We start from the raw sequence: 25,287 nt of genomic DNA on the forward strand, positions 1-25,287 counted from the left end.
GCTATGCTGAAATGGCAGAGCAGACTCAATTTTTCTCCCATCTCTTTTGGTCTTATTCTCTGACTTCATTTTTATACAATGTTTTTTTCTTTATCATTGTTGAATGTTGCTTTTATTTGCATGTTCCCTGACCAACACATCACAGCAAATTCCTAACACATGTAAATGTGTATGGCGAATAAAATCGATTCTTGATCCTTGATCAAGACTGGCTACATCCCTTCCATCATTCTTGAACTAAGAGGCTAATCATTGTAATTTAGCAAAAACGTGGCAACTTTGATCACTTTTACATAAAAATGAGTACTTTTGTTCTAATCTTCTTTTCTTATGTGAGGTGGGGACACCTCTTTTCCCCTTTTCGGCGAGACAGAGTCTGTGGTGTGTCGAGTTGCTGAGTGAATGAGTGGTCGTTGTCTTTACTGATGCTTTGCTGTATGCTTGAGTGCTTGGTGGAGGGTGCTGATGCTATTTTGCTGGTGGGGATGGGGGGGGGGTCATTGCCTTGCTGCTGCTTGTGCTTGGGAGGGGGAGTTGGGGGGCTTTGGGGTCTAACATTTAACTGTCATTCATTCTTTGGGGCACTCCTCTGTTTTCATGGATGTTTGTGAAGAAAAAGAATTTCAGGATGTATATTGTACCAATTTCTCTGACATTAAATGTACCTACTGAAATCTATTATAAGAATGAGGTGGTTGAGTGGAGGTACGTCTCTACCAAAGATGGTATAAGGCACTCCTTCCACCGCCCCCCACCCGACCAGGGTCATGTGAAACCATGGGAGCAGGTGGTGGATGGTCGTACGAGCAGCCGGTGCGGATCACAAGTCCTGGTTTTGTGACCACTGACGCCAGGCAGACAATCTCTGAAGAGCATTGATAATGGCTGGGGTCACCCATCTTGTAAAGACACTGCCCAGAAGTCAGCAATGGCAAACCACTTCTGTAGAAACATTTGCCAAGAACAATCACAGTCACAAGACCATGATCGGCCATCTCATAAGACAAGAATCGGAATCAGAATCAGGTTTAATATCAGTGGCATACGACGTGAAATTGGTTGCCTTTGCGGCAGCAGGACAATGTAATTACCAAATGAAATAAGTAGTGCAAACATAGAAATAATAAAAGAAGTAGTGAGGTCGTGTTCATGGGTTCAATGTCCATCCAGAAATCGGACGGCAAAGGGGAAAATGCTGTTCCTGAATCTTTGAGTGTCTGTGCCTTCAGCCTCCTGTTCTTGATGGTGGCAATAAGGAGAGGGCATACCCTGGGTGATGGGGGTCCTTAATTATAGATGCTGCCTTTTCAATGAATAGTTTTGTTCTAATTTGAATATGATAAAATATGTATAAAGTAGACTCGATTTCTGCTTTCCTTGTAAATACTGCTCATATGTTGCTACGACGTGCTTGCAAGCCGCACACGTGTATACATGGGGTGGCATCCGCGCCGGACTCCGAGGCGTGTGGTGTCGGGTTCGAATCCGGCCGGCTCCTTGCACGGGTTGGGTTGAGCATCGAGCCTCGTTTAAACAGAAAAAAATTGACAGAAAAAAAAATGATAAGGAAACGGCGAGGTTGCAGCAACAATACTTGCACACATGACGTGACTTTGGTTGAAACAGGAGAGAGAGAGAGAGAGAGAGAGAGAGAGAGAGAGAGAGAGAGAGTGAGAGAGAGAGTGAGAGAGAGAGAGAGGAGAGAGAGAGAGAGAGAGAGAGAGAGAGAGAGAGAGAGAGAGAGAGAGAGAGAGAGAGAGAGAGAGAGAGAGAGATCTCCCCATCTCCCCAACTCACCTCAAGGCCAACATGCAACATTTATGTGACAGGTCCCCGCGGGAGTTCCCGTGCAGTGAGCACTAGGTTTTCAGCATTCAGTAATTAAACTTTTTTTTTAAAATGGCAAAACTGGCTTTCCTTGAAATATCTGGTACTCTGACTTAACTCCTGTCTGTCTCTCTCTTGCACGTTGAGTCTACACGTCCTTCAGTACAGGTTGCGGGTGAGGGGTTTGTACAAAAGCCTATTCCAGTCGAGTCGAGTTTACTCGTATGAAATGTTGGACAGGACTGGAAAGGAAGGGGGAAAGACGCCAGGTTAAAAAAAAATATGTGGAGAGAGGAAGGAATTTTCTGTCATGTGCAAAGAAAAACTTACTTGCAGCAGAGGTGGCGGACTGTGATATTGTGACTAATCTCATCTCGGTCTTGGCTCAACTCTCCTGCCTCCTGCCTGATGAGTTTTTAAGCACCCCGGCCGTGCGGCGGAGCGTTGCTTTAGGAGTTAGGGAGACCCTTGTTCCTTATATGGGAGGACAAGAGGCTGCTGAGAGACCAGGCGAGGGGGGAGTGAGGGGGTGAGGGTGAGAGCCTTCCTCCAGCAAGCTGCACTCACCCTTTGGGAAGTGGCGAGGCATGGGCTGGAGGGGTGGGGGTGGCAGGTGCTGCTGTTGCTGCTGCCCGTTCTCCCGGCTGAACGAGGACAACGCGCGCTTCGCCTTGCTCGCCCTCTTCATCCTGTGCTACCTGGTGCTGGGCGCGGCCGTGTTCTCGGCCATCGAGCGGCCGCGGGAGCTGCGGGCTCAGCGGGCGTGGGGCCGGAGGCTGGCCAACTTCAGCCGGAGTCACAACGTCAGCCGGGGTCAGCTCGCCGCCTTGCTCCGGGAGTACGAGAAAGCGTACGGCGCCGGCATCAGGGTAGACCCGCCTAGACCCAGATGGGATTTCACGGGAGCTTTCTACTTCGTGGGGACCGTGGTCTCCACTATAGGTCAGTGTACGTGTGTGTATTGCAGACTCATTGAAAGGGGGAGGAACTGTGCGGGTCGAGCAGCATCTGTAATGTGAGTGTGTGTTTAGCGGGGGTGGGGTGGGGGGTTGGTCAGGGGGGTGGGTAAGGAAGAAAAAGGAATAAAACTTCAGATTTCAACGTATATCGTCTCCTGTGCCCCCAAGAACATAAAAGTGTTACTTTCAGTTCAATCTTTCCTACTTGGAAGGATAATCTTGCAGTTCCCTCAAATAGAATTTCAAAAAATCCTTGGAGCGAGCTCTGATGCGAATCCGCAGCTGCAGTTTAAATACTGTACAGTTCCAAGACCCCCGGTTCGATCCCGACCCCCGGCGTTACCCGCACGGTATTTGCACCTCCTCCACCGTGACCGCGTGTCTTCCCCCCCACACCCCCGGATGCTCGCGTTTCTGATCACATCCCCAAAACGGTTCATTTGCCGCTGTGAATTGCCGCGGGTGTGTGGGTTAAATGGCTTTAAGAAGGTTTCGAAAAGAGTTGTGGAGCTACGTGAGAGGGGATGGGGCTGGTGGGATAGTTGCCCTTATCGACCGGCATGGGCTCGATGGGCTGAAGGTACCCCTTCTGTGGTTAAAAATAATACGATATATCCCTTTTAATTGATTTGACCCACGAATAATCTTTGTTATATAGCACTGAACTGCTTTATGGCGGTGAGGCAAAAGCTGAGAAACATAGGCCTCTTTGTTCACCTCTTTTTGTTTATCTGCTTCCTTTCCTTCAAAATTGGAGGCTGACAACTGCATCCACTCCCCTCCCCCCTCCCCACCCCGTCCTCTTTTCTTCCCCTCCCCTTCCTTTCTCCCCTTCCTCTTTTCCACCCCTCTCACACCCTCCCCCACTCACCATCCGCCCTCCCTTTCCCCTCCCATTCTCCCCTCCCCTTTGCTCTTCTTTTTCCTCCTCCCACCTTCTTCTCCCCTCCCCTCCCCCTCATTCCCTTCCCATGCCTCCCACTCCCTCCTGCCTCCCCTTCTCCTCATCCTCTCCCTTCTCCTCCCCCTCCCTATCCCCCTCCTCTTCCCCTCCTCCCCTCACCCTCTCAAATCCCTCTCCCCTCCCCTCCACCCATCTCCCCATCCCTCTCTTCTCCCCCTCCTCCTCTCCCCTTCCACCCTCCACCCCTCTCATTCCCCTCCTTCCCCTTCCACCCCTTATTCCCGTCCATGGATACTGCCTGACATACTGAGTTTTCACACACATTTTTGTGTGTTACTCTGTATTTGATTTCACTAAATTCTCTCCAACTCTGTGTTATTACAGTCCCTTCTCAACCACTCTGCTCCAAGACCTTGATATGACCACTCTTCTGCCTAGCCCCTTTCCAATTCCTATCTCTTCCCTTCAACTCAGCTCCCACCTGTTACCCTGTCCCTGTGCACCCAAGGGTCAACTGACGACACAATTTGTGGAAACTAACATCCACTCTGTGGCCACTTTATTAGGTATACTTGTACATCTGCTTATTAATGCAACCAATCATATGGCGCAACTCAAAGCACGCGGACATGGTGAAAAAGGTTCAGTTCTTCTTCAGACTGAACATTAGAATGGGGGAAAGAGGTGTGATCTCATTGTGTGGGACCATGGAATGACTGTTGGTGGTTTGAGTAAGTCAGGAACTGCTGAACTCCTTGGATTTGCCCACACAAGAGTTCAAACTAATTTGGTTGGGTGATGGAGACTGGAGCGGAGGGTTGTTGGTTTATAGGCAGAGGCAGTGTGTAGGGAGAACAGGGCAGTTGATAGGGCAAAACTGCACCCTGTGGGATGAGCTGCCCCGTAAAAGGGGGACAAAATCAAAATGTGTTATATATGAATGCATATAGTATATGGAATAAGGTAGGTGATCTTGCAGCACAGTTAGGGATTGACAGGTATGAGGATGTGGGCATCACTGAGTTGTGGCTGAAACGTTGAGGGCTAAATGTCCATGGATACGCATTGTATTGAAAGGATAGGCAGGTAGGCAAAGGGGGTGGTGTTGTGCTCTTGGTAAAATTGAAATCAAATCCTTCGAAAGAGTTGACATAGGATCGGAAGATGCAGAATACTTGTGGATAAAATTAAGAAGCTGCAAAGGTAAAAAAAACCCTGGTGGGAGTTACATACAGGCCTTTGAACAGTCGCCAGGTTGTGGGTTACAGGATGTGGGAGATAGAAAAGTCATGTCAAAAGGGGAATGTTGCAATGATCACGGGGGATTTCAATATGCAGGTAGATTGGGAACGTCAGGTTGGTGCTTGGATCCCAAGACAGGGAATTTGTAAAATGCCTACAAAGTAGCTTGTGGTCGAGCCCACTGGGGGACTCGATTATTCTGGATTGGGTGTTGTGTTATGAACCAGATTTGAGTCAGGAGCTTAAGGTAAAGGAATCCTTAGGAGGTAGTGATCGTAATATGATAGAATCCATCTTGCAGTTTGAGAGGGAGAAGTGAAAGGCAGATTTATTAGAATTACATGGTTGGAGCATAAATCAAGAAATAGTTGGGGCTTGTAATAAGGGAACAGATATAATTATGGGGGATTTTAACTTTCATATTGACTGGACTAATCAAGTCGGACACGGCAGCCTTGAAGAAGAGTTCATTGAGTGTATTCGGGATGGGTTCCTTGAACAATACGTTACTGAGCCAACAAGGGGGCAAGCAGTCTTAGATCTGGTCCTGCGTAATGAGACAGGACTAATAAAAAATGTCCTAGTAAAGGATCCCCTTGGAATGAGTGACCATAACATGGTCGAATTCCATATTCAATTAGAGGATGAGAAGGTTGGATCTCAAATAAGCATACTGAGCTTAAATAAAGGAGACCATGATGGTATGAGAGTGGAATTGCTTAAGATGGATTGGGAAAATAGATTAAAGGGTAGATCGGTACTTGATCAGTGGTGTATATTTAAGGAGTTATTTTACAACTATCAAGAAAAATATATTCCACTGAAGAAAAAAGGGTGTAAAAGAAAAAATAGTTATCCGTGGCTGAGTAAAGAAATAAAGCAAAGTATACGACTAAAAAGAAAATTATATAAGGTAGCTAAATCTAGTGGGAAGATTGAAGATCGAGAAGCTTTTAAAGATCAGCAGCAAATAACAAAAAGATTGATTAAGAAGGGGAAGATAGATTATGAAAGTAAATTGGTGAAAAACATAAAAGCAGATAGTAAGAGTTTTTATTGTTACATAAAAAGAAAAAGGGTGGATAAAGTAAATGTTGGTCCCCTAGAAGATGGGACCGGGAAATTAATGGTAGGGGACATGGAGATGGTGGAAACGCTGAACAAATATTTTGTATCAGTTTTTACAGTAGAGGACACTCAAAATATCCCAACACTGGATAAACAGGGAGCTCTAGGGGGAGAGAAGCTAACTACGATTCAAATAACCAAGTAAATGGTACTTGATAAATTAATGGGACTGAAGGTGGATAAATCCCCTGGACCGGATGGCTTGCATCCTAGGGTCTTAAGGGAAGTGGCGGTCGGGATAGTGGATGCATTAGTGATAATTTTTCAAAACTCGCTGGACTTGGCCATGGTCCCGGCAGATTGGAAAAATGCTAATGTAACTCCTTTATTTAAAAAGGGCAATAGACAGAAGGCTGGGAATTATAGGCCAGTTAGCCTAACATCTGTGGTTGGCAAAATGTTGGAATCGATAATTAAGGAAACAGTAACAAGGCATTTGGATAAACATAGCTTAATAGGACAAAGTCAGCATGGCTTTACAAAAGGGAAATCATGTTTGACAAATTTGTTGGAGTTCTTTGAGGACATAACATATAGGGTAGATAAAGGGGAACCAGTGGATGTGGTGTATTTGGACTTCCAAAAGGCATTTGACAAGGTGCCACACCAAAGATTATTACTTAAAGTAAAAAATCATGGGATTGGGGATAATATTCTGGCATGGGTGGAGAATTGGCTTTCTAACAGAAAACAGAGAGTTGGGATAAATGGTTTATTCGCAGACTGGCAGTTGGTGACTAGTGGTGCTCCACAGGGGTCGGTGTTGGAATCTTTACAATCTATATTAATGATTTGGAGAAAGGGACTAAGTGCAACGTATCAAAGTTTGCTGATGACCCAAAGATGGGAGGGAGTGTAATGAGTGTGGAGGACATTGAAACCCTGCAGGGGGACATAGATAGGCTGAGTGATTGGGCAGACATTTGGCAGATGAAATATAATACTGACAAGTGTGAGGTCTTGCACTTTGGCAGGAAAAATAATAGAGCAAGTTATTATCTAAATGGGGAGAAACTGGAAAGTGCTTCTGTGCAAAGGGATCTGGGGTTCCTGGTGCAGGAAACACAAAAAGTTAGTATGCAAGTGCAGCAGGTGGTCAAAAAGGCCAATGGAATGCTGGCTTTTATTGCTGGGGGGGATGGAGTATAAGAACAGGGAGGTCTTACTGCAGTTGTACCGGGTATTGGTGAGACCACACCTGGAGTACTGTGTGCGGCCTTTAGAACACTACTTCTTCTTTGAGATGTATCTATCCTGCACGTTCTGATTTGCTTCCAGAAACTCCAGCAATTGTTGCTATGCCATCATCCCTGCTAGTGTCTCCTTCCAATCAACAAAAGTCCTTTAAGAAAGGACATACTGGCTCTCGAGGCAGTGCAGAGAAGGTTCACTAGGTTAATTCCAGGGATGGGTGGGTTGATGTATGATGAGAGGTTGAGTAGATTGGGACTCTACTCATTGGAGTTCCAAAGAATAAGAGGCGATCTTATTGAAACATATAAGATTGTGAAGGGGCTTGATTGGGTGGATGCAGGGAGAATGTTCCCAATGATGGGTGAAACTAGGACTAGGGGGCATAATCTTAAAATAAGGGGATGCCATTCCAGGACTGAGATGAGGAGAAATTTCTTCACTCAGAGGGTAGTGGGGCTGTGGAATTTACTGCCCCAGAGAGCTGTGGAAGCTATTACACTCAATAAATTCAAAACGGAGATAGACATTTTCCTGGATAAAAATGGCATTAGGGGATACGGTGAGCGAGCAGGTAAGTGGACATGAGGCTAGGTTTAGATCAGCCATGTGATCTCCTGGGCCAGTTTTTGATAGCCTGGATGGGTCGGAGAAGAATTTTCCAGATTTTTTCTCCTCAATTGGCAAATCGTTTTTTTTTTCCCCCCGGGTGATCACATGGGTTTGGGCAGAATGAATAATAAAATAAAATGGGCGGCATGGTGCCCTGTTGGTTGGCACTGTTGCCTTGTGGGATGCGGTGAAAACTAGAGTTAAGATTGGATCAGCCTGGATCTTGTTGAATGGCGGAGCAGGCTTGAGGGGCCGATTGGCCTACTCCTGCTCCTATCTCTTATGTTCTTATGTACAGTGGAATTAAGGGAATTACAGAGGCATGAGAGGATCTGGCCATAGTTGATTGGAAGGAGACACTAGCAGGGATGATGGCATAGCAACAATTGCTGGAGTTTCTGGAAGCAAATCCCAACGTGCAGGATAGATACATCTCAAAGAAGAAGCAGTGTTCTAAAGGCCGAATCAAAGGTTCAAATGGTTCAGAGGTTCATTCTATTATCCAAACATGTATGCAGAATACAACTCTGAACTTTGTCTTTGAATGCCGCAACTGTGGCTGAAAGGCCAACATAAAAGCCAAAGAGAGGGCATATAATAGAGCAAAAATTAGTGGGAAGTTAGAGGATTGGGAAACTATTTAAAACCAACAGGAGACACCTAAAAAGTCATAAGGGGTGAAAAGTTCAAATAAGCTAGCCAATAATATGAAAGGGGATACCAAAAGATTTTCAGACATTAAAGGAGAAGCAAGAGTAGATATTGGACAGCTGGAAAATGACTCTAGGGTGGCTGTAATGTGGGACAAATGACAGATGAACTGAATAAGTATTTTACTTCAGTCTTCACTGTTGAAGACACAAGCAGTATACTGGAGGTTTGAAATTTTAGGCCGATTAGTCTGACCTCAGTGTTGGAAAGATGTTGGTGTTGATCGCAAAGGATGTGGTTTTGGGCTACATGGAGGCACGTGGTAAAATAGGCCCTAGTTTCCTCAAGGGAAAATCTTGCCTGTCTAATCTGCTGGCATTCTTTGAGGAAATAATAAGCAGGATAGATAAAGGAGAATTGGTGAATGTTGCGTGCTTGGATTTTCAAAAGGCCTTTTACTAGGTGCAGTGCATGAGGCTGCTTAACAAGATAAGAGCCTATAACCTTACAGGAAAGATACCAGCATAGATAGAGCATTGGCTAATCGGCAGGAGGCAAAGAGAGGGAATGAAGGAAGCCTTTTTTGATTGGCTGCCGGTGACTAGTGGTGTTCCACAAGAGTCGGTGTTGGGACTGATTCTTTTTGTCTTCTATGTCAATGATGTGGATGATGGAATTGGTGGCTTTGTGGCCAAGTTTGAAGACAATACGAAGGTAGGTGGAGGGGCACATAGTATTGAGGAAACAGGGAGGTTGCAGAGGGTCTTAGACAGATTAGAAGAACCGGCAAAGAATTCAGAGTTGGGAAGTGTTTGGTCATGCACTTTGGTAGAAGAAGTAAAAGTGTAGATTATTTTCTAAAAGGGGAGAAAATTCAAAAATCTGAGGTTCAAAGTGACTTGGGAGTCCACTTTGCAGGATGTCCAAAAGTTTAATGGCGAGGAAGGCAAATGCAATGTTAGCATTCATTTTGAGAGGACTAAGGATACAATGCTGAGGCTTTATAAAGCACTTGGAGAATTGTGAGGAGTCTTGGGTCTGACATTGGAGAGATTTCAGAGGAGGTTCACGAGAACGATTCTGGGAGTGAAAGGTTTACTATAGGAGGAACAGTTGATGGTTCTGGGCCGTATGCACTGCAATTTAAAAGAATGAGGGGGGAATCTCATTGAAGCCTATCGAATGCAGAAAGGCCTCGATAGAGAGGTTGTGGAGACAATGATTTCTATGGTGGGGAAGCACAATGAGGGATGTCCATTTAGAAAGGAGATGAGGAGTAATTTGTTCAGCCAGAGGGTGGTGTATCTGTGGAATTCATTGCCGTAGTCAACTGTGGAGGCCAGGTGTCTGGTATATTTAAGGCGGAGGTTGATTGTTTCTTGATTATTCAAGGCATGAAAGATTATCAGGAGAAGGCAGGAGAACGAGGTTGAGAGGTGAATGGATCAGTCATGATGAAATGGTGGAGCAGAGTCAATGGGATGAATGGCCTAATCCTGCTCCTATGGTCTTATGATAAAAGTCTATAGAGTTTACAGAGAATGGTGCATACGAGGGGTGATTGATAAGTTTGTGGCCTAAGGTAAAAGGACTCAATTTTAGAAAACCTAGCACATTTATTTTACAACATAGTCCCCTCCTACATTTACACACTTAGTCCTGTGGTCATGGGGCATATGGATCTTGGATAAGTTCGTGACCTAAGATGGAAGGAGATGAGTTATTAACTTCAAACTTTCTGCATAATCACTCAAAGAGTTGACTTGCATGTGCATGTAACGAGAGCTGTATAACTTCTACCTTAGGCCATGAACTTATCAATCACCCCAGATGTGGACACTTTCTGGAGGTCCAAGATGCGTATGCTCCACGACTGCTGGACTAAGTGTGTAAATGTAGGAAGGGACTATGTTGAAAAATAAATGTGCTAGGTTTTCTGAAATTAACTCCTTGTACCTTAGGCCACAAACTTATCAATCACCCCTCGTAGAACAAACATCCAGTGAGTGGCAGATCTGTGGGCAAAAACACCTTGTTAATGATGAGGTCAAAGGAGAACAGCCGGACTGGCTCAAGCTGACAGGAAGGAGACAGGAACTTGAACAATGACAGGCTACAACAGTGGTGTGCAGAACGGACAACACGTCGAGCTTTGAAGTGGCCGGGCTACGGCAGCTGAGGACCGCGCCAGGTTCCTCGCCTGCACCTAATCAAGTGGCCACTGAGCCTGCATGAACGAAAGATGAACACGCCTCGTTCTGGCCACTAGACAGAAAAGCACCGTGTTCTGCTAATGCTCTAAGCTCAGATAGACCAGGATTTTGAAATAACGTTTGAAACATCTCAGCAGATCAGCAGAAAGTTCAGTTAGCATAAAGCAACGTTGCCCAAGGACAGTATATGTAGGGGTTGGGTTTTCAAAGTGTTAAGATTGTGGTATGAAAGTCTTGGCTAAAGGGGAAGAGGGCAGGTGAAGTCCTGTCTAAAAACCTCCATGCACGTCCCTCCTTGTCTCTGTAGTGTTTGAACTACATCCCTCTTTTCCCCCCTTCAGTTCTGGTCTCCTGCGTATGTGTGATCTTAATTATTTTACCAGTGGCAGCCATGCAGTAATCTCCAGTGCTGCTTTCCTGTAACCGGCTCTGTGAAATGTATCTCTCTGACAAAGGTTTCAGACACTTCCTTATTACTTTGGTCAGGGTTTTGTGAAACTCGTTGAGAGATTTAGCTCTGTTAAGTATTCTGTGCAAGTGCTACAAAGTGTGTGTGTGTGTGTGTGTGTGTGTGTGTGTGTGTGTGTGTGTGTGTGGAGACACTGTGTATGAGTGACAGACAGACTGTGTGTGTGTGTGAGAGGGAGAGAGGCTGAGTATGCATGTGAGTGAGGGAGAGTGTGTGTGGGTGAGAGAGAGGGTGTGTGCGTATGAGGGAGAGTGAGAGAGATAGAGTGTGCATGCTTGAGGGAGGAGAGAGTTTGTGGGAGAGAGGGTGTGTGTGTGTGTAGAGAGGGATTGTGTGTGGGTGAGGGAAAGGGAGTGTGTGTGATGGAGGGAGAATATATATGCATGAGGGGTAGAGAGTTTGTACATGTCTGAGACACAGGGGGTGTGTGCATGTGTGAAAGAGCCTGCACGCTTAACAGAGAGGGAGTGCGTGGGTGCGTGAGGGTGACAGAATGTGTGCGCGTGAAAGGGAGGGAGACGTGTGTGTGTGTGTGTGTGTGTGTGTGTGTGTGTGTGTGTGTGTGTGTGTGTGTGTGTGGGAGTGCAAGGTTATGTGTAGGAGGGACAGGGCGTTACGACAGGGAGAAGAGTGTGCGAGGGAGAGGGAGAGGGTTCACATAAGGAAGAGATAGAGTGTGTGTCAAAGCGAGAATGAGAGAGAGAGAGTGTGTGTGTGCAAGCGACAGAGAGAATGATAATGTACGTGAGAGACAGAGAGTGGGTGTGTTTGAGAGAGATAGTCTGAGACAGAGAGAGAGAGTGTGAGGTAGAGTAAGGGAGAGAGAGGGTGGGTGTGTGTGAGAAAGAGAGAGACAGAGACTGTGAGTGTAATTGGTTTCATTATTGTCACCTGTACCAAGATCCAGTGAAAAGGGTTTGTTTACCATCTACGCAGATCATTCCATGCTTTGTGGCAGTTCAAAAGATAGAAAGAAAATGCAGAATATAGTTTACAGAGAGTGCGGTGCAAGTAAGGGCCACTTTGAGGTAGACTCAGACATCGGAAATTCATTCTAACGTTCCTTACAGACCTCGTTAGGGAGCTGGAGCTGGATTACTCTGGAGAATGAGGAAGTGATAGACTAAAGATTCAGGGTAGCCACCCCTAAGATGCAGAAGGTGAGTCGGTGGGTGTCTGTCGAGAGAGGGAAAGTGAATAGCCGGCCAGTGCCTGTGGCTGCTCCTCTCAATAACAAGTATACCACCTTTGATACCATTGGGAGGGACGACCTACCAGCAACCAGCTCCGAAGGGAATTGGAGAGGAGGTAGAGAAGAGAGGATGTGATAGGGAGTCAGGGGAATAGAGGTTTTGTGGACGAGAGAAAGACTCACAGATGGTGTGCTGTCTTCCAAGTGCCAGGGGCAGGGATGTCTCAGACTAGTTCCATAGCATCCTAAATGGGGAGGGTGAGCAGACAGAAGTTGTGACACATATTGGAAAAGAGATGAGGTCCTGAAGGGAGATCTAGGGAACTAAGAAGAAAGCTGAAGAGCAGGATCTCAACGGTAGTTGCCTGCCACGCCCCAGTGAGGGTAAGAATATGTTGGTGAAGAATAGATGCAGGGGGCAGGGGTCCAGATTTGTGGATTACTGGGATCTCTTCGGGGGAAGTTATGTCCAATTCAAACGCCAGCCCAGATCGGAGGCGAGAGCCAATTTCACTCGCTCTCTCTGATCTTCACTCCTCTCTCTTCAGGGCACCAGAGTCGTTGGCTGTTTCGTTGTTTGATCAATTTTAACACCGGCTCAGATAGACTGAAAAGTCAGTGCATCGGGCGATTCTGCTCGTTCCCCACGATGGTTATCTCAGTGGCATTGAGACTATGAAGACTGTCCCCGCTCATGTGATGAACCGACAAGTGAGGCTTCGGGCCTACTCCAGGGTTCGGATCTGAGCATGCAAATTTGGTTCGGAATGCTGTTGCTCGCTTCAGCTGTTTGCGTGATTTGTTCTTTCTTTTTCTTCTGCATCGGGTGTTGGTCTTTTATTTTTGTTTTTATTCTTTAATACGGGTTCTTTCAAGTTCCTTGCTTTGTGGTTATCTGTGAGCAAACAAACCTTAAGATTGTATAATGTATACATTCTTTGATAGTAAGTGTTCTTGAATCTGTACAAAAGGGATGGTTTACATCTGAACTCGAGGGGGACTCACGCTGCCAGGTTCAGGAACGGTTCACACCCCTCAACCAGCAGGCTCTGGAACTGAAGAGGATAACTTCACTCAACTTCACTCTTGCCTCCTCATTGAAATGTTTCCACAACCACTGGACGGAGACCAGTGGCTCTGGGACAAGCATAGACACAAGAGATTCCACAGAGCAACAATGCACAAAATGCTGGAGGAATTCAGCAGGTCAGGCAGCATCTATGGAGAAGAATACAGAGAGAGCTTGCTTTGAGCTGAAGCCCTTCTTCAGGACTGGAAAGGAAGGGGGTGGGAATAAGAAGTTGGGAGAAGGTGAAGGAGTGCAAGCTGGAAGGTGAAAGGTGAAACCAAGTGAGGAGGAAGGCGGGTGCGTGGGGGAGGGGGGATGCAGTGAAAGCTGAGAGGTGATAGGTGGAAAAGGTAAAGGATTGAAGAAGGAGGAATATAATAGGAGAGGAGAATGGACCGTGGGAGAAAGGGGAGGGGAACCAGAGGGAGTTGATGGGCAGATGAGAAGAGAAGAGGTAAGAGGGAAGCCTGAGTGGGGAGATCAGAAATAAAGAAGCGGGACAGAGGAGAAATTATGCTTTTGGCACATTGACCTTCATAAATCAAAGTACTGAGTGCAGGAGGTGGGATGTTATGTCAAAGTTGTAAATAAAATGTTGGTGAGGCCTAATTTGGAGTATTGGTCACCTACCTACAGGAAAGATGTAAATGAGGTTGAAAGAGTACAGGGAACATTTACAAGGATGTCGCTGGGACTGGAGAACCTGAATTATAAGGAAAGATGGAATAGATTAGGACTTTATTCTTTGGCATGTAGAAGATTGAGAGGAGATTTGATAAGAGGAGTACAAAATTATGAGTGGTTTGGATAGGGTAAATGCAAGCAGGCTTTTTCCACTGAGGTTGGGTAGGACTACAGCTAGAGGTTGTGGGTTAAAGGTGAAAAGTGAGAAGCTTAAGGGGAACATGAGGGGAAACTTCTTCACAGAGAGTGGTGAGAGTATGCAATGAGCTGCCGCCACAAGTGGTGCATGCCAGCCCGATTTCAGCATTAAAGAGAAGCTTGGGTAGGTACATGGATGGTAGGGGTGTGGAGTGCTGTGGTCCTGTTGCACGTCGATGGGAGTAGGTGGTTTAAATGGTTTGGGATGGACTAGATGGGCTGAAGGGCCAGTTTCTGTGCTGTACTTTCCCACGACTCTATATATAGTTCTGACTCAGACCGAGTCTCACATCTGTACCTCAGTAGGTGACAAAGCATGGCAGTTAACCCATCTGTACTCAGTCAGTCAGCCTCTTACTGCTAGTCTAGAATAAATATTTATTGTGATACTGGACAGGATTAATTTCTATTGCCTATCACAACACTGTGTATATAACAAAAGGGAATAATTAACTTTTATGCTTTTCAACAACCATAAAATATTCTGTGATATCATCAAATGATACTGCAGTAGCAGATGGAGATTAAAATGTGTTAGTGATATCCAAGTACCATGGGGCGAAGAACTCCAACAAGTCAACAGCTAGTGCTGTAAACCAGAAGGTTCTATCGAACGTCACCATCTGGTACGGGGTGGTGGTGGAGGGGGCTACCGCACAGGATCGAAGTAAGCTGCAGAGAGTCGTAAACTCAGTCAGCTCCATCGTGGGTGCTAGCCTTTGCAGTATCCAGGACATCTTCAAGGAGCGGTGCTTCAAAAAGATGATGTCCATCATTAAGGACCCTTCACCAGGACATCCCTCTTCTCCTTGTGGCCATCAGGGAGGAGGTACAGGAGCCTGAGGACACACAGTCAATGACTCAGGAGCAGCTTCTTCCACTGTGTCATCCAATTTCTGAATGGACATTGAACCCATGAACACAAGCTCACTACTTTTTTATTTCTATTTTTTGCAGTACTTGTAATGCACAATTTTTTCTCTATTATTACAGTTTCAAGAAAAAGTTTGTGAACCCTTTGCAGTTACCTGGTTTTCCCAACTGTGAAGCATGGTGGAAGGTGCATCATGGTATGGGACTGCTTTCCTGCCTCAGGGCCTGGATACTTTGCAGTCGTTGAGGGAACGATGAATTCAACATTTTACCAAGACGTTTTACAGGAGAATGCCAGGGTAGCAGTCTGTCACCTGAAGCTTAATAGAAGTTGGATGAAGCAACGAGACAGTGATCGGAAACACAAGAGCAACTCAACAACAGAATGGTTTAAAAGAAAGAAAATTCGTGTTTTGGGATGGCCAAGAAATAGTCCAGATCTTAACCCAACTGAGATGCTGTGGCCTGACCATAAGAGGCTTGTTCATGCAAGGCATCCCAGAAATATTGATGAACCGAAACTGTTTTGTACGGAGCAATGGTTTAAAATTCCTCCAAGCTGACTGCAGGACTGATCAACCGGAAATGTTACCGGGAACATTTGGTTGAAGTTATTGCTGTACAGGGAGTCACACCAGCTACTGAAAGCAAAGGTTCTCCTACTTATTCCAACAAATACATGTAATATTGGATAACTTTTCTCAGAAATAGGTGAACGAGTGTAATGCTTTTTTGTGTTATTTATTTAATTGGGTTCTCTTTATTAAGTTTTAGGACTTGCGTTAAGATCTGATCACATTTTAGGTCATATTTATGTGGAAATAGGGAAAATTTTACAGGGGACACAAAACTTTCTTGCCTCAAAGTTAACAAATTTCACGACATATGCTGGTGATATTAAATCTGATTCTGATTATTTTTATCCATGGGGAAAATGCTCTCAGAAGGACAAGAGAAATATAGCACAGGAACAGGTCACTTGGCCGAAAATGTTGTGCCAAATCAGCTGATGAAGGGTTTCGGCCCGAAACGTCGTCACTACCTCCTCCCATAGATGCTGTCTGGCCTGCTGAGTTCTGCCAGCATTTTGTGTTTTTAAAAAGTAAATCAAATGTTATTCCTTTGTCTGAGAAAGCTAATAGGGATAATCCTGGGAATTATAGGCCAGTGAGTGTTACTTCAGTGGTGGGCAAGGTATTGGGGAGGATTCTTAGAGATAGGACTTGCGAGCGGTCAGTGAAGTGTAGTGTGATTAGGAATAGTCAGTGTGGATCTGTGACTGTCACGAGGCTGACTAACTTCTTCGAGGAAGTGACAAGGTGGGATGAGGAAGGCAGATCTGTGGGCATGATGTAAATGGTAAAGCTGTTCAACAAGGTTCCTCGTGCTACACTCATTCAGGAAGTCAGGAGGGAGGGGAACCGGGGAAAACCGGCTGCATGGATTCAGAATTGGCTTGCCCACAGAAGAAAGAGGGTGGTAGTAGATGGAAGATGGAGGAGCAACACCTCATATTCCGTCTGGGTAGCCTCCAACCTGATGGTAAAAAAATTTCCCTCCCCTCCTCTCCTCTTCTATTGCCACTCTGGACTCTTACCTCTTCTCACCTGCCTATTACCTCCCCCTGGGTCCTCTCCTCCTTCCTTTTCTCCTATCAGATTCCTTCCTCTCCAACCCTTCACCTTTCCCACCCACCTGACTTCTTCACCTGTCACTTTCCGGCTATCCTCCAGCCCTTCCCCGTACCTGGTAGGTTTGTTCTTAATGAAGACAAGCTCGGTGTGGGTAAACGCTAGAACATTTTATTCTGAACTGCTCCAGCTCAATGCTGAGCACATGTGTCCAGGTCACTATCGAAACTTCCGACTAGTCCGTAAGCTATAGGAGCAGAATTGGGCCATTTGGCCCATCAAGTCTGTTCCACCATTTCATCATGGCTGATTCAACTTTCCTCTCAGCCCCAATATCCTGACTTCTCACTATATCCCGTCATGCCCCGATGGTTGAACCACCCACATTGCCCACTGGGAGCTGAAGTTCTTTATTAGATTAGATTAGATTCAACTTTATTGTCATTGTGCCAAGTACAGATACAAAGCCAAATGAAATGCAGTTAGCATCTAACCAGAAATGCAAAGAATAGTGTTATTGACAAAATAACTGCGAATAAAAAGTAAGTGCTACAGCACACAAATATAAAAGTACTGAGACAGTACAATATGGGTGCAATACTGCTTAACGCTGTGATTATTGACACATAATTCACTGCGTTTTCATTCTGGCACCTTCCCCCTTCCTTTCCAGTCCTAAGGAAGGGTCTCGGCCCAACATACCAACTGCTTATTCATTTCCATAGATGCTGCCTGACCTGCTGAGTTCCTCCAGCATTTTGGGTGTGTTGCCTTGGATTTCCAGCACCGGCAGAATTTCTCATGTAGATGGTGTATATTTTGCCTGGAGGTCTGTGACTAGTGGTGTTCTGCATGGACCTGTTCTGCTCTTTGTGACTTTTATTAATGGCTTAGACGAGGAAATAGAAGAATGTGTTACTAAGGCTGCAGATGACATGAATGTTGGTGGTATTGTGGACAGTGTATAAAGCTGCTCCCGGTTACAATAAGACATTGATCAGATGTAGGGTTGTTCTGAGAAGCGACAGCGAGACACAAATGAGAGAAAATCTGCAGATGCTGGAAATCCCCTCTCCAAATCTAACCTCTCTCCTTCCGAACGCACTCTTCTCCACTCTCCCTGAAATAATCCTGACCTCACCATCAAACCTGTTGTTGTAGTCTAACGGACCGACCTCTACCTTGCTGAGGTCAGGCGACAATCCCCAGACACCTCTTGCTTACCCCTTGACCTCCCCACTAAAGAGCACCAAGCCATTGCCTCCCACACCATCACCAACCTTGTTACTTGAACTTCCAGTAATTCCCCCCCCCCACCTTCACCTCTCCCCATTCCCATTTTCCTCTCTCACCTTATCTTGCCATCACTTCCCTCTGATGCTCCTCCCCTTTCTTCCATGGCCTTCCTTCTTCTCCCTTCAGATTCCCCCTTCTCCAGCCCTTTCACCCATTGACCTCAGCTCTTTACTTCACCCCCTCCCCCAGTTTCACCTATCTCCTACCACCTCGTATGACCTCCTTCCCTACTCCCACCTTCTAACTCTGACCTCATTCTTTTTCTCCAGTCCCGATGAAAGGTCTCAGCCGAAACGTTGACTGTTTACTCTTTTGTGTGCAATATGTATTACTGGGGTTGACACTTATATGGTTATATACACTACATAAATGTATATAGTTAAATGACACTAAACTTGAGTTGACTTTTCTATAGATGCCACCTGACCTGCTGAGTGACAGTGTTTAATCTGGAAAGGTGTGAAGTAATACACTTTGGAAGGACAAAGTTAAGGGCAGGATCTTTAGTAGTGTGAAGGAACAGATGGATATTGGGCTCCATGTCAATAGGTTCCTCAAAGTTGCCGTGCAAGTTGATAAGAAAGTATTATTAAGATTACTAAGAAAGCTGTGCCAGAATCTCCGTGGCATCCCAGTTAAAGTGGTCTTCATGTAATGAGATCAGTCACAGTGATAGAGGCGTATAAGATGCAAACACTAGGAAATCTGCAGATGCTGGAAATTCCAAGCAACACACACAAAATGCTGGTGGAATGCAGCAGGCCAGGCAGCATCTATAGGGGGAAACACTGTTGACGTTTCAGGCTGAGATTGTACTCCTGCCTCCTTCCCTCACCTTCTTATTCTGGTTATGACCCTTCACTTTCTAGTCTTGATGAAGGGTCTTGGCTCAAAACACCAATTGTTTATTTCTGTCCATAGATGCTGCCTGACTTGCTACGTTCCTTCAGCAACTTGTGCATGTACCTTACTCTTAAACTCAATCTCTACTAATCAGATTCAGATTTAGAATCATTAATCCCATCTTGTTCTCCCTATATTCCCATTCCTCCAAGAGGACCACAGCCTTGTCGTTGGGTTTGGAGGCTTGTGTACCTCAATGACCCAGAGAGCTATGCCGGTTGGAGTCAGGGCTTTATGCTTTGGCTTTTGGTAGGGTCATCCATGTCAAACAGGTCAAAGGGTAGAGGCCAGACTAAGAGTGGTCCACCCATTTTCCAAGTTCAGGGGTTCAGCTCAGGCCTAACAACACTGACTGGTCAAAAAATTGTTCTGGGAACAGCAGTGAACAATCCTTCTATATCTCTGTGCGATGGTACAGACAAATAGGGATGGCGAATCTTCATTGCTGCTCAAAGTGCAGAGAGTTGTAAACTTAGTTAGCTTCATTGTGAGCACTAGCCCCTGTAGTATCCAGGACATCTTCAAGGATCAATGCCTCAAAAAGGCAGCACCCGTCATTAAGGATCCTCATCACCCAGGTCATGCCTTGTTCTCATTGCTGCCATCAGGGAGGAGGTACAGGAGCCTGAAGGCACACACTCAGTGATTCAGGAACAGCTTCTTCCCCTCTGCCATCTGAATGGACATTGAACCCATAAACACTACCTCACTACTTTTTTAATTTCTATTTTACACTACTTATTTAATTTAACTATTTAATATATAGTTGCTATAATGCACAGATTTTTCACTATTGTTGCAGATGCAAGAAGAAAGTGAACCCTTTGCAATTACCTGGTTTTCTGCATAAATTACTCATAAAATGTAGTCTGATTTTCATCCAAATCACAATAATAGACAAACACAATCTGCCTAAACTAATAACACACAAACAATTGTACCACTCATCAATGCTGAGTACTCTGTTTAAACATTCACAGACTAGGTTCAAAAACGTCGGTGGACTTCCGGGGTAATGCCTTCTACCAAAGCTATTTGGAGTCAGGTGTTCCAATCAATGAGATGAGATTGGAGGTGTGGGTTGTAGAGGTACCCAGCCCTATAAAAAAGACACACAAATCAGGTTATTGACAGAGCCTGCTCTTAAAGAAAGATCTCTTTATGTGCACTATACCTCGGTCAAAACAACTTTCAGAGGACCTTGGAAGAGGAATTGGAGAGATGCATGAAGTTGGAAAAGGCTACAAAAGCACTTCTGAAGACCAGAGTGTTCATCAGTCCGCAGTAAGAGAAATGATCCCCAAACGGAGGAACTTCAGTACTGCTGCTACTGTCTGCAATGTTAGCAAATTTCATGATGTATGCCAGTGATATTAAACCTGATTTTGGTTCTGAAAATGTGCTTTTATGATGCTAATATTGCAGCAAGTTGTTTTTGTGTTTGCACCAGTGCAGACACATATTGACACTAAGCTTAACATTGACCTTGACTTTGAAGGACCTGTTTCCCTTCTCTGTTGTTCCAGGCTCCAGCATCTATGTTCTTGGAGTACATGGTTAGTGGTGGGGAGGGCTCTGGGTTGAAGGACCCATTTCGGTGCTCAGTGGTAGCTGACACCAGAGTGGTTCACAGGAGTTCTACCAGCATTTTGTGTGTTGCTCCAGATCCCAGATTCCGCAGTCTCTTAAGAACATTTGGACCATAAAACATAGGAGCAGAGTTAGCCCATTTATCCTTTCAAGTCTGCTCTGCCATTGGTTAATGGTTGATTTTTATCCCTCTCAACCCCATTCTCCTGCCTTTACCATGTAACCTTTGACTCTCTTACTAACTGGAACCTATCAGCCTCTGCTTTAAGTATACCCAATGACCTGGCTTCCACAGCTGCCTGTGAAAATGAACTCCACAGATTCACCACCCTCTTGTCTAAAGGTGCCATGGTAGCACAGCGGTTACAATGACGCTATTGCAGCTCGGGGCATTCCGGCGTTTGAAGTTCAATCCTGGCGCCCTCCGTAAGGAGTTTCTGTATGTCCTTCCCATGGAGTGCGAGGGGGCTCCTCTGGGTTCCTCTGTGGTGAACTACATATACCTGTCTGGACACGCCCCCCTGCTGACTGCTCCTGTGGCTCCTCCCACAGACCCCGGTATAAAGGCGATTGGAGGCACTGCTCCCCCCTCAGTCTCCAGGATGTTGTGTGGTGGTCACTTGCTGCTTGTGCTTTCTTCCAGCCAATAAAAGCCTACCTTAACCCACGTCTCAGAGTTATTGATGGTGCATCATCCTCCCACAGTCCAAAGACATACAGGGTAGGTTAATTGTCATTGTAAATTGATTGGTCATTAAGTTATGGATTAATTGAGGGTGTGGCTTGGAGGGTCAGAAGGTGCTATTTTGTGGTGCATCGCTAAAATAATAAAAGATTTTAAAAAAAATGAAATTCTGGTAAAGAGGCACTTACTAGGAAATGGTTATCACAGGAGAGCCCAACTTTAAATGTATGATGGAAATTACAATGGACATTTACAAAATGGAGAAGATAACAGCATCTGTTAATCATATTTTGGAACAATTTGATTCATACTGGGAAAAACGGTTTAACTACATAACAACGCATACAAAATGCTGGTGGAACACAGCAGGCCAGGCAGCATCTATAGGGAGAAGCACCGTTGACATTTCGGTCCGAAATCTTTCGTCAGGACTAACTGAAAGAAAAGATACTAAGAGATTTGAAAGTAGGAGGGGGAGGGGGAAAATGCGAAATGATAGGAGAAGACCGGAGAGGGTGGGATGAAGCTGAGAGATGGAAAGGTGATTGGCGAAAGTGATACAGAGCTGGAGAAGGGAAAGGATCATGGGACGAGAGGCTTCGGGAGAAAGAAAGAGGGAGAGGGGAGCACCAGAGGGAGATGGAGAACAGGCAGAGTGATGGGCAGAGAGAGAGAGAGACAGAAAAAAAACAAACAACTAAATATGTCAGGGATGGGGTAAGAAGGGGAGGAGGGGCATTAACGGAAGTTAGAGAAGTCAATGTTCATTCCATCAGGTTGGAGGCTACTCAGCCGGTATATAAGGAGTTGTTCCTCCAATCTGAGTGTGGCTTCATCTTGACGGTAGAAATAGGCCCTCCTCGTGTTAACTACATAACACCTCATATGCTTGATTTTATTCTCACAAGTCAATGAATCTGTTGTAAAAAAAAGATCACTCCATACTTGTACATAGTTTGCTTATTTAGATTGTTCTCTCTCTCCTCTCCTTTCTATAAGTGTATACCTCAGATAATTATTATGTGCAGATTTGTGACAAATATGATTATATGATATGTATTTCAGATACTGTACATATACATTATGGAAATGTTTGTTTGATGATAAACTTCAATAAAAAATAAATTACAAAAAAAAAGAAATTGCTCCTCATCTCTGTTCTAAAGGGATGTCCTTTTATTCGTAAGCTGTTCCCTCTGGTCTGAGACTCTCTCACTTTAGGAAACATCCTCTCCATATCCACGCTATCTAGGCCTTTGAATATTGAATAGGTTTCGAGGAGAAGCCCCTTCTTGTGGCTACCTGAAATGAAAAGAGACTGAGGGTTTCGCGGGGTAACCTAACGCTCATGTTCTTCTTTGTTCTCTCTTTCGCAGGCTTTGGGATGACCACGCCAGCAACCACCGGTGGCAGAGCCTTCCTGATCTTCTACGGCTTGGCAGGCTGCGCTGCCACCATCCTGTTCTTCAACCTGTTCCTGGAGCGGATTATCACGCTGCTGGCGTTCGTTCTGCGCTGGTTCCATCAGCGGGGGCTGCAGCGGGGCGGCGAGGAGGGCTCGGCCGCCTGCCGGGCGTCCGTCCACTCGGGGGAGGTCGACAGCCTGGACGGCTGGAAGCCCTCCGTCTACTACGTTGTGCTCATCCTGGGCCTGGCCTCGCTCGCGATCTGCTGCTGCGCCTCGGCCATCTACTCGCCCATGGAGGGGTGGACATACGCCGAGTCCCTCTACTTCTGCTTCGTGGCGTTTAGCACCATCGGCTTCGGGGACCTGGTGAGCAGCCAACGGCAGGCCTACCCCCACCAGACGCTGTACCGCGCGTCCAATTTCCTGCTCATCCTGGTGGGCGTCTGTTGTATCTACTCCCTGTTTAACGTCTCCTCCATCATCATTAAGCAGTTCCTCAACTGGCTGCTGAGGAAGATGGAATGCCGGTGCTGTCGACGCCGGAGGAAGCCGCGGACACACTGCAACGCGGTGCACCCCTTGGCCTCCAAGTCCAGGAGGCAGGACGTCTCGGTGGAGACGGTATGTGACAGCGAGACCGAAGGGCGGCGGATGTCGGGCGAGATGATCTCCGTCAAGGACTTCCTGGCCTCCAACAAGGTCTCCTTGGCCGTCATGCAGAAGCAGCTGTCCGAGACGGCCAACGGGGGACCCAGGCAAAGCCACTCTCGGTGCAATGGTCTCTCTGGAGGTGTTGGGGCCTTAGCTATCATGAACAATAGGCTGGTGGAAACGAGCGTGGACAGGTAATCTTCTTGGGCGGAAGACGTCAGTGGTGGCAATGCAACTGAGGTCAATATCATAGCTGAAGGAGAGATACCCCCCACCCTCGTTAACTAGAATGAGGAGTTACCTGCATCTTAAGAGGAGGGAACAAGGACAGGGCACCACCATAATGGGGTAAGAGTGGCTCTTGTTCTCAGCTGGTTGGCTTGGGCTGGTGTGATAGTGGTGATGGGGTATCTGGACTTACCTTGGCTGGTGTTCTGGCTCCTTCACGTGGCAGAGAGCAGCAGGGTGGGCTTCATCTTCTGTCTCTCCTGAGTGGCAACACGGGAGGTCCGCAGTGAGTAAGGAGCAGTAGAGGGTGCTGGTACCTCTAGAAGGGAAAGGTAGATACCAGTACCAGGTTCAAATATTCAACTGAGCGATGATTTTAGAGCATGCCGGTTATGTGGAACGAACTGCAAGAGGAATTGGTAGTGTTGGGTATGATTTCTAGGTTTAAAGGACATTTGGACAAGTACATGGATAGGAAAGGTTTAGAGATGTGTGGGCTACATGTAGGCATCATGGTTGGCGTGGACTAGATGGGCCAAAAGGCCTGTTTCCTTACTGCATAGCTCTATCATTCCATTAATATCCTAAAATACTCCAAGGCTCTTCGCAAGAACATCATCAAGAAATGCTGATACCTGGTCACTTTAAGGGCAAATGATCAGAAGGTCAATCAACATATGAGGCATTGAGAAGCAACATAATCAAGGAAAGAGAGATCCACTTTGGAGAGGGATTTCCAGCACCTGGATAATGGAGGAATAGGCATCAGTGTGATCAAGGGGTTGGATTTGGAAGAGCACAGACTTGACTTAAGAGACACTATTATTCCAAAATATATTGACCTTGCAATCTACCATGAATTATATGGGAAGATGGCTAGCATTGAATATGTCTAATTTACAGGGTCTTGCAAAATCCATTGCAAACTGTTAAAAAATGTGTAAATATCTGTAATATTGTTAATAAAAATGTCAAAAATGCTGCACCATTATACTTAATGTACACTCAGTGGTCACTTTATTAGGTACACTTGCTCATTAATGCAGATATCTTATCAGCCAATCATGTGGCAGCTACTCAATGCATTGAAGCATGCAGATGTGGTCAAGAGGTTCAATTGTTTTTCTTACCAGAATGGGGACGAAATGTGATCTAAATGACTTTGACTGTAGAACGATTAGTTTATTTATTGAGAGACACACAACGCAGAACAGGACCTTCTGACACTTTGAGTCGCACTGCCCAGCAACCCCGATTTAACCCTAGCCTAACCACGGGACAAATTACAATGACCAATTAACCCACCAATCGGTACACCTTCCTTCCTTTGTGAGGCAACCCATGCAGTCATGTGGAGAACATACGAACTCCTTACAGGCAGTGGCGAGAATTGAACCTGGGTCGTCTGCACTGTAAAAGCGTTGTGCTCACCACTACACTATCGTTGGTGCCAGACAGGGTGGCGTGAGTATCTCAGAAACTGCTGGCCTCCTGGGATTTTCACCCGCACCTGTCTCCGGCACTTACAGAGAATGGTGCAAAAAATACCAAACAAAAGTCCAGTTCCGTGGGCAAAAATCAGCTGAGAATGGCCAGACTGGTTCAAGCTGACAGGAAGGTGATAGTAACTCAAACAATTTTACAACAGTGATGTGCAGAAGAGCAGCTCTGAACGCACAACAT

The 25,287-nt window shown here is 45.8% G+C and overlaps 1 protein-coding gene across 1 annotated transcript; it reads left to right on the plus strand.

Moving 5' to 3' along the window:
• Positions 1-2,414: 2,414 nt before the first annotated feature.
• On the plus strand, positions 2,415-23,574 carry LOC132381752 (potassium channel subfamily K member 13-like). Its single transcript, XM_059951324.1, has 2 exons — positions 2,415-2,769; positions 22,694-23,574. Exons 1-2 carry the CDS (start codon positions 2,415-2,417, stop codon positions 23,572-23,574), a joined length of 1,236 nt encoding a protein of 411 aa, XP_059807307.1.
• Positions 23,575-25,287: the final 1,713 nt, after the last annotated feature.

Source organism: Hypanus sabinus, chromosome 26 (genome assembly GCF_030144855.1).
Source record: "Hypanus sabinus isolate sHypSab1 chromosome 26, sHypSab1.hap1, whole genome shotgun sequence".
NCBI classification, from domain to species: Eukaryota; Metazoa; Chordata; class Chondrichthyes; order Myliobatiformes; family Dasyatidae; genus Hypanus; species Hypanus sabinus.